At 51.6% G+C, this 10,173-nt stretch overlaps 1 protein-coding gene across 1 annotated transcript; it reads left to right on the top strand.

Annotated features, from left to right (window-relative positions):
* Positions 1-1,429: 1,429 nt before the first annotated feature.
* Positions 1,430-2,392, top strand: FOXB1 (forkhead box B1). The gene has a single exon (XM_074880640.1). The coding sequence runs from the start codon at positions 1,430-1,432 to the stop codon at positions 2,390-2,392; it is 963 nt and encodes a 320-aa protein (XP_074736741.1).
* Positions 2,393-10,173: the final 7,781 nt, after the last annotated feature.

The following is a 10,173-nucleotide window of genomic DNA, read 5'->3' as shown; positions in this document are numbered from 1 at the left end:
AGCCCGGCGGACCAGGAGCCCGGCCGCTGCCAGGTATTTTAAGGCGACTCCCACGGCTTTGCACCAACAGGTCCGCGGAACCAGAGCAAGAGGTCCTGCCCGGGCTGGGGCGGCGGGGGGCGGCAAACTTCCCGGGGCGGCTCCGGAGGAGCCCCGATCTTTTCTCTCCTCGAAAGACCCTTCGCTCGGGGAGAGCGGATCTGGCAAAGAGAAAGTCTCTCGTTACAGGGAAAAAGGCTCGCCTTAAGTTAGCCAACAATACAAATCAGATAACAATGCAGAACAAACAGAATACCACAGCCAAGCAATTTCCATGTCAAACATCCCACTGCTCAGTACCTCCATTTGTAAGTGTGAATTGCAGACTAAGCTTCCTGCAAAGTCCACAGAGAGGTTAGTGCATACCTTCCCCCCCCCGCCCCCCCCAGCCACCGGGTACCATCGCACCGCAATTCCGCTGGCGGAGCCTTTTCACCCCTCGCCTTGTCTTCAAATGGAAATGATTCCCATTGGCCCAAGGTGTCCATGTAAATAGGTGTAAATGAAACCAGATTATGCCTTTCTCTCCAGCCCCCTCCTCCCCGCTCCCCTCCCCCTGCTCCCAAGGCGATTGTCATATGATAGCAAAGAAGTGGCACATTAATGAAGCGCCTCTACAGGGGTCTTTTCTGCTCATGTCACCACATAAAACTATCAGATGGTTAGAGGAAGGACATGGAGGCAACTACTTAGCTCATCGCGGCTGCAGAGAAGCAAACAAGCCCCTGCCACAGTCCAGCTGCCGGTGGTGTAAAAGAAGCTGATTCAGCCCGCGGAGGAGAAGGGAGGGGTGCACAAGAGGATTCCCCAAACCAAGCCAGCTCGCTGCCTCCTCGGGACTAAACGGGAGCAGAGTGGCCGGGAAAGGAGCGAGAGACACGCCGGAGGAGCGGAGTGGGAAGGAGCCCGGACTCCCAGCTGCGTCCCGGATGCGGACTGTCAACTTCCCGCAACTTTAAGGTGGGCATATGCAGGACTGACATGGAGTGGGGTGGGAGACGAGGCGAGGCGACGGGATGGGGTGGGATGGGAGGGGGTCCCCTTCTCCTCCTCGCCAAGACCAGAAGGCAGAGCTGCCGCTAGAGTAACTTTGGGGGAGCGGGCTGCTGCGGGGAGGCCAGGCTGAGCGAGGCCGGGGCTGGGAGAAAGGCACATCGCCGTTCCCCCGCCGGCGGCGCGGAGCTCCGGGTTGGTTTCCCCTGCCCCCATCCCGCCCCCCGAGGGCTGAGATCCGCCGTGCTCCTCTTCCTCCAGCCCGGCCCCACACCCACCCGCTGCCCCCCCCGGCCGGGTGTCGGTGCAAATCCTCTCGGACTCACCCCTCTCCCCCCACCCCGGCCCCCTCCTTGTCACTGCCCTTCTGCAGATCTCCGCCGGTCCCCTAGCGAAGATGCCTCGCCCGGGCAGAAACACTTACAGCGATCAGAAGCCTCCCTACTCCTACATCTCGCTGACCGCCATGGCGATCCAGAGCTCCCCGGAGAAGATGCTGCCCCTGAGCGAGATCTACAAGTTCATCATGGACCGCTTCCCCTACTACCGGGAGAACACGCAGCGCTGGCAGAACTCCCTCCGCCACAACCTCTCCTTCAACGACTGCTTCATCAAGATCCCGCGCCGCCCCGACCAGCCAGGCAAGGGCAGCTTCTGGGCGCTGCACCCCAGCTGCGGGGACATGTTCGAGAACGGCAGCTTCCTGCGCCGCCGCAAGCGCTTCAAGGTGGTCAAGTCGGACCACCTGGCCCCCAGCAAGCCGGCCGACGCGGCGCAGTACCTGCAGCAGCAGGCCAAGCTGCGGCTCAGCGCCCTGGCTGCTACCGGTACCCACCTGCCCCAGATGTCCACCTACAACCTCGGCGTGTCGCAGCCCTCCAGCTTCAAGCACCCCTTCGCCATCGAGAACATCATCGCCAGAGAGTACAAGATGCCCGGGGGCCTCGCCTTTTCCACGATGCAGCCCATGCCGGCCGCCTACCCCCTCCCCAACCAGTTGACTACGGTGGGCAGCTCCATTGGCACGGGCTGGCCCCACATGTACAGCTCCGGCATGATCGACACCGCCACCCCCATCTCCATGGCCAGCAGCGAGTACGGCGCCTACGGCGTGCCCATCAAGCCGCTCTGCCATGGGGGGCAGACTTTGCCGGCCATCCCCGTGCCCATCAAGCCGACCCCCGCCGCGGTGCCGGCCCTGCCCGCCCTGCCCGCGCCCATCCCCACCATCCTCTCGAACTCGCCGCCCTCCCTCAGCCCCACGTCCTCGCAGACGGCCACCAGCCAAAGCAGCCCGGCCACCCCCAGCGAGACTCTCACCAGCCCGGCGCCCGCCCTGCACTCCGTGGCGGTGCACTGACCCGGGCCGCCCGCACGGACTCCGCCGTCCCCCTTCCCCCGAAGTTTCCTCGGAGCTCGCCTCCCTCCCCTCCTCTCCCTCCTTCCGTTTCTTCCCCCCCTCCTCTCTTCTCTTTTCCTCGAAAGCAGAAACGACTCCCCGCGGGAAACTCGGGTTTGCCGTTCGCGTGAGCCGCCTTTCCGCTTCGTCCCTCCAGCCGTGCCCTCCTTCGCGTCTCGGCTCCTTCCCTGGCTCTGAACTGTTTTCCGCAATTCCGAGGCAAAAGGAGCCGGCCCGGCCCGGCCCGGCCCCCTCCCCGCGCGGTAGGAACTGCCATACGCATCACGAGTTTTCCAAAAGTACTTCAGGCGCCCTCGCTCTGCCGGGGAGCGGGCGAGCCCGGCCCGGCGGTGCCTCTTGCCCTTCCTTTGTCTGGGGAGGAGCGGGGGTGGAATCAGGACCCATCTCGAAAACCAGAAACGGTGTGAAATGGCCGCAGTCTCGCCGCTTGAGAGCAGCGACGTTTCCAGCCTCCAAGCAGCAAACGCTTGGGTCTTGGAAACGGCGGAAAGTGCTCGTGTCCTTTGTGTGGGTGCGGGTGCGCGTCCGCCTGCGCGTGTCTCGCTGTTACGCAAAGGGCAGGATTCCCGCGGGGCAAGGCTGCGGGACCCGCAGGCTCCGTCGCCCCTAAGAAGGAGCGCTGCGCTGGCAGCCAGGGCCCCGCAGGTAAGGGAGCCGGCGGGCGAGCGAGCGGGCGAACGAGCGGACGGCCCTGTCGGCTGCGGCTCCTCGCCTGCGGCCGCGGGCGCCGGGCCGCGCGGGGCGAGCGTGGGGCGAGCTCGGCGGGAGCAGGACGTCGTGCAGCGGAAAGGCACACGCTCCCTCCCTCCATACCTATATTGTTTACAAAGCGCCTGTTTTAATGTAAATACTGAACTTGCATCTGTACTGTGAATCAGGTGAGGTCCCCTTTGCAGTACCTGTTGTAACGTGGATGTTTACTGTAGTTTTCAGGGGGAAGAGAAAGAGAAGTTGATTTGTCTGTTAACTTCTGATTAACTCGAAGGTTTGGGGAGCTGAGGGTTTCTTTGTTTTTTAAATTTTGTAGCTATTTATTTCATAGCTTAAAAACAAACAATAATAATAATAATCATTATAATCATAATAAAAATAAACCTGTTACCAAGCACACAACCCGGCACAGCTTAAGAAAAGCTGCTGAAGTCACTGGTAAGACGTGGAGAAGTAACACAACAGCAGGTACAAACCGTGGAGGTCATCCTGATTTCTGCTGGAGCTTTGCAGACAAGAGAGAGGGGGCCAGGGAAACTGTAAATGTTTGTGCATAGGAATGATTATAAAATGTGTAAAATGCACTTTTGTTTGATATACTCCTTTCTAGTTTTAGGTAGTTTGCTGGAAACTGAACTGTTGTTCTGTTGTGAACTGCTTAAGTTAAGAAAAAAAAAGAAACATTCCCTCACAAACGGCGTTAGTGTCTATTGAAACTGTAAAGACATTTCTTTTTATCTTTTTTTTTTCCTGTACAGAATAAGCATGGCATTTTAAATATTGGTGTTCTTGTTCCCAGCATGTGTGTTTTAAGAGAAAGGTTAAAAAAGTGTCTACGTTAAATTATGAACCTAGTCGTCCAAATAATATTTTCTCATTAAAATATGTAAATGCAGATTTAGTTTCTTATTTGTCTTTTTAAAGAGTTTATACGAGAAAAGTAAAAGCATTAGTTCATTAAAAGGGAATGACGTTATTCCAATATTTAGATAATCTAAACAGCCTGCTCACAGGAGGTTACTAGAAATACAGTTATTAACATACCATAACATGTTAGATAAAATTGTCATTATCACCGGTTTACCAAAGAGATAACATACATAAGTGTGTTCTGTGGTCTTCCTATATCTATACACATATGCGTACACACACAGATATGCATTTGTGTCTATACACTTATACCGAATATAAACACGTATTACATTTACGCCTGTGTGTATGTATACTTATCACCTACATAGTCCCAGTTAAATTATCTCTAAAAAGTATAAAAATCAGCGAGCTTCTACAATAAAGAGCAAACATAAAAATCTTTAAAGGATTAGTTACTTTTAAAGACTGAGAATACTGAATTTTTGTCAATTGTGGTTTTTCTTGCAAGTGGCATCTCAAATTCTTTTTCGAGTAAAAGCGAGCTACTGTAGCTTTTTACCTGTCGTTTAAACCGCCTCAAGCATTGCAGTTACTCCAATCACTGCTACACTTTCTCCATCTCTATTGATGACACTTTCCAAAACCGGTAGGTCACAAACTGTAACACTGCAAATTGTGCCAGTTTTCCCATAAGCCGATATACGGTCCCTTTTAAAAAGTAAGGGAAAAGTAGTTACAATGAAAACTGGCTTCCGGGCACCTTCCAGTGGGGTTCTCCAATTCTTTTAGGGATTTTACAAGGATTCTGCAACTGTTGAAAATGATAGAAGCAATCTAGTGAAATTAGTAAATAAGTGTCTCGGAGATGAGGCAGTCGGAGCCAAAAGCGCGAGACAACCGAATACTTAAAGGCTTATTAGCAAGAAAACGCCATTGTATTCTAATGAACCGACAGGATTCACTAATTCTACGGCAATGATGTTACAGAGGTTTTGTCTCTGCCTGATCTGTCTCTGAATTTCTGGACCATAAACAGCGCAAGTGACATCCCCATTTCCTTACTACATACCGCAAGGTCCTCGCAAAAGTTTTAAGATTAATGTAGAGGGTAATTAATCCACTTGCGACCTTTTTTTTTTTTTTTTTTTTTTTTTAAGAGAACGGACCCAACACACAGAAAAAAGGTGGAAAATACATGAATCATTGGGCTGATTAAAATGCATGAAGCTGCTAAAGCTTGTCAGATGGGGGACAACTGAACTCATTCATCAAGTCCAACCCACGATTATATCAACACGATCAGCTAAAGAAAGCATTCAAAACTTATCACCAGATCAATAGACACATAACTCGACAAACTTTTCCTAAACAAGTGATGACCTACATTTTTAGACGAGGAGGACTCTCTTTCTCCTTGTTTTCTTTTTTTCTTTTAAGATCTAGCAGTCAGAACAAATCCTCAAAGATGAAATCCGAGCTCAGCTGAGGGGGTGAAGCTGCACTTTCAGGGTCTTTTTTAAACTATATAGTAATCAGCGGAGATAATGATCTGAAAAGATTATGCCCCAAAGCAAAATATTTTCAAAAGGTGCAATACCTCCTCTCTACATAATCCGATAGTGAGACTCGCAACCGAACTTTTAAAGTGCCCTTTTCCTCTTTATCTCCGCGATCGCCCGAGACTGCCCAAGCCCGAGGACCCCCCTCGCCACCCGCGCCCTGAGCCGCGCTGCAGCCGCCAGCGCGCAGCCCGCGCCGCGCTCCTACGCGCATCTCTGCCCGCGCCCCGCGCCCGTAAATGTTGCGATGCTTATTTCAAACAAATACGAAGCTCAGCGCGTCGCTTGAATTTACTGCTTTGACTTGTTAAATCTCCCTAATGGCTCAAGTCCAATGTCAATAAACACAGATCTGAAATAGAACAGCAAGAGACACCAGCGCGGAGGGAAGGGGCGAAGGGGGGTGAAGGGAATCAGCCACGGCCGAGCTCGCCGCCGTGTTTAGACATTTCGTGGGAGTCGGGGGGCGGGGGGGGGGGGGGGGATTTCTTTATTTTTTATTTTATTTGCCAGCGAGACATTATAAGCTAGGCGTACTTGATGCAAAGAGACCGTTCATTCTAGGCAAAAGATCTTTTCTTCCGGAGGATGAGCTTGAGCCCGGCTGCGCAAGGTAAGCCCGAGAACCCAGTCGTGCTTGGCGACTCGGGTTTTTGCTTCATGTCAGTGCACGGTATGTGAATCTTTTCTCGTCGGGATATTTCTCTCTTTCTTTTTTTTTTTTTTGGTTTTGTTTTGTTTTCTTTCCTCTCGACGTGTGACAAGACACCACCCCACAGGACTGAATCCTCTATTGAAGAAAGCCAGCTCTTTCTCACCCAGAATATTTCTTTTCCCTCGGACCGCTTTGCGGGGAAGGGCGGTCTGTGCCAGGTAGGGAGAAAAGAACTCCCCGGCGACCCCGGAGAGGGAGTTCTCTGAGCCAGCCTTTCTTCAAAAGTGGTCCTTGGGAAAGAGAGAAAAAACTTAGCAGCTTCATCAACTTCAGTGCCGAATTATCTCGAAATCTTAATATAAATGTCACTTTGTGGGTTGGGTTTGTTTTGTTTTGTTTTGTTTTTATTAACAAAAAGAAACCGAGGCTGTGAAGCCTTGGAGGGGCTGTATTTGTTTCTTTTAAACTAACAACAAATTATCTAATTAATATGTTTCAATTACAGCATGAAAAAGAGAGGCTTTGGACCGCCTGCAGTGGGTTTACAATAGCCCCAGAGCCCACTATAAGAATTTACAATAACTTCACATCTGTTTCTTTATTTCCCACTTTTTGAGTCTAAAACTCCTCTCGAAATCACTTCAAACCGTGGCCCAAGTTATGAAATATGGTCTCTCTGCCAGGAAAAAAAAAAAAAGGTGGAAAGAAAAAAAGGACAAAACTTTGCAGATCGAGGCTTCATTTGCAAGCTAGAAAGTGAAAGCCCCATTGAAGAGCATTAAACAAATATATTAGAATTCTGTCACTTTATGCAATTGAGTAGATCAAATAAAGGGTCCCAGGCCACTTCATTCACTCTCATTCACTTGAATAGAAAATGCAAAGAATAGCAAACCTAGACTGGGCCACCGATGTAGATTTAGCCCTTTTTTTCTAAGAGACAAAAAGGCTGAATTTTCACAAACACATTGCTGACTCGGGGACTAGGAAACCAGCACTGAAACCCCTTTGGAATTTAAATTCATTTTATCTTCCTCTCTCTTTCTGGGTCCCTTTGCGCTACAGGGCGAGTTGCACTGGCACCCTTGCTTGGAAAAAATACAATACAATACAACACAACACAAAAATAAAGGCTCCAGATTTATCAAGCCGAGCCACGGTCCAGTTTGGAAGGTGACGTTTTTATTTACAAAGAGAAAATCAGGAATAATCCGCCCTTTGCCCAAGCTGCCCCGACAGTCGCAGCCCCTTGGCGGGACGCCTGGGCACAGTGCTTCTGCCCGGCTGCACCCCGTGGCCCCTCGCGCTGAGGACACTGCGCACACGCGGAGGGCTGCCGTGCTGCGCGGGGCCGGGGCCGCGCCCGCGGGCGGAGGGAGAGCGCGGAAGACCCCCCCGGATTTACCCCGCGCCCCTCAATGCCGGGGCCCGCCCCAGCGACGCCCGTAGGCAAGACCGGGCCCCGCACCGCACCGCGCCAAAACCGAGGCGCGGCGGGCGCGGGCTCCCGCGGCCCCGCGCTGCTCCCGGGCGGGGCACGGGGCTCCTCCGGGCTCGAGGAGAGACCCCCGAAACAGCGACCCGGCTCCGCCGCCCGCCCCTGGGCGCTGAGACCCCCCGAGGCCGGACAGCAGTTCCCCCCCCGTTCATCTGCGCCTGCCTGGGCAGCGAGCGGCGACGGCAGCGGAGGAACGGCTACTGCCCGGAGGAGCAGGTGGCCTAGGGGACCCTGCGCCTCCTCGGGCAGCACTCGGGTGTGAAGGGCCCTCTTCTGCCTCCCTTCTGCTCTCTGCTGGGGCCTCAGCACTGAGGCACCCAGGGAGGGCCTCGCCGCCGGCTCCCTACCATGGCCACTGCCAGGAAGCACCAAAGGGTTTGAAAGGTTAACTCGTATCTCAACTGCAGGCACTGCTAAATAAAGGCTCTTAATTTTGCACTATTTAGAAGGGCCTCAGTAGTTATTAAGTAGTAACTAGAGAATTTTGCATTTTGCAGCTCCTTAGAGAGACGTTACAGCCAACACTAATCTTACACCACAGGAAAACACTCGGCATTTCCACTCCCCCAGCTACCACAGCCCCAGCCAGCACCCACCACCTGCGTGCACTGGGCTTGTTTGTAAATGGTAACCTGCAGGCATTCTTCCCAGTGATGAAATCGAGGTGCTCTGGGGGGCTGCAGCTTCCATCCTCCTTGCTTGCTCCAATGGCTACTGGACAGAAAATAGGTAAGTAAGGAGGGATTGAGCCCAAAACTTGGACCTGGTTCGACTCCTGGATGTGCCCAGCTGCCCTGGCCTTGGTGGTTATGAGGTGCCTTCTCAGCCTTTAAAGACCACTAATATGTCTAGTGCCTGCTGGAGGATTTGGGAACTCTTGCTCCTGAGGCTGCTTCCCTGAGCAGGCCCACACGTTGGTTCCATGTTTAACAGTCTAAGCACTTTTTGTTTCATTAATTGGTAGTGCAGCAGCACTTTTATTCCTACTATCAGCAGTGATGCTGCACTACCAATTAAACATGAAACAAATATAAACTCAAATTAGATAAGCAAAAAGACACCAAAGTCTCTGTTTTGGAATCCCCGAACATGAAAGCACACCATGGCATCCAGCTCCAGCCAAAAATAGCTGCTTTAAAGGTTAGGTCAATGTTAGGCCAGACAGGACACTCCGCTGCAGGATATCAAGCACCTACTTCAGAGCAGGGAAGACAATGCTCCATCACCAGCCACAGATGGCAACTATCTCTTCAAACTATTGCAAGCCCACCTCTTCCACACCACAGATATGCAATTTCTTATCAACTAGAGCAGTATCACCATCTGATTCTCTCCCACCTCTTCCTGTACTTCTGTGCAGTCTTTGTGGCTCTGGCTGCCAAATTTCACCTCTAAGTTCTCAGCTTAATGATGCGGATTCCTGGCAGCAGAGTACTGAGAAGCTGAGAGGTGCAGTCAACATTCCAGGGGCTTTAAACAATGCTATTGCCTTGTCCCCTGGAGACATCCCAACCCTTGGGCTAATGGGGGGCGGACAGTTCCCCCGGGCCTTTCACACTGGAGTGCTGGACCTGTGCAAACACGGCTTGCATCCCCTCTGCTCTCCTTGGCTTTTCACAGGGTTGGGCTATTTACACCCAGCGATAAGACTGCCCACACACAAAGCAGAAGGATGGGATTAGGTCTGCATGGACTTGCTGAAGGAGACCACAAATGCACAAATAGTCTGTGTTTCCTCTCAATTTGTGCTTGATGTTCTTGAGCCCTTGCTGAAGATAATTTCATAATTAACTCTCATAATTTCTAGGTTAAGGAAGTTCTCTGGGGAACAGGGAAGAGGATCGAGAGGGTTGATCCCTGTTACATTTAAATGGGCTCCAAACTGCTGTTTTATTGGTGGCTATGAGAGCTCTAACAGAGTTAGAGTGGAATTCTAACAGATATGAAAGCAGACATTTATGATTTCTATACCTGCAGAAACTTGTTAATAGTCCTGTTCATTTCTTTGAATTGAGCTACAGCTTCTGTATCTTCACTAGACCTAGAAGGGTCAGGTATATCTGGAGGCTCTGAGAAGCAGACATACTCCTGAATGTACACAGGAACAAGCTGGACCACACTGACCTGCTTCCCCTGCTAGCCAGAGGACATATTTTTAAAGTAAGTCATTATCAACCATTCCTGATCTGCAAGACTGGCACCAGTATTTTCTCCTGGAAAATGACAGGTACCATGTACGTCAGAGGAAGACACACAACTCCTATAACAGACAATTCTACAGGGAGGGAAGAGCTTGTCCCTTCTTGCTTGCCTTATCACTGCTGAGTTTTCTCATGTATCAGCCACACAGTCCTCTAGTTACAGCACGGCTCGCCTGAGTCATGCTTGCAATGACTTATACAGTGGGTGTGGGTTTCAGGGTAAA

The sequence above is a fragment of the Strix uralensis genome, chromosome 11, assembly GCF_047716275.1.
Source record: "Strix uralensis isolate ZFMK-TIS-50842 chromosome 11, bStrUra1, whole genome shotgun sequence".
In the NCBI taxonomy this organism is placed as follows: domain Eukaryota; kingdom Metazoa; phylum Chordata; class Aves; order Strigiformes; family Strigidae; genus Strix; species Strix uralensis.
Note: the sequence above shows the minus strand (reverse complement) of the source record. Positions and strands in the feature narration are given on the sequence as shown.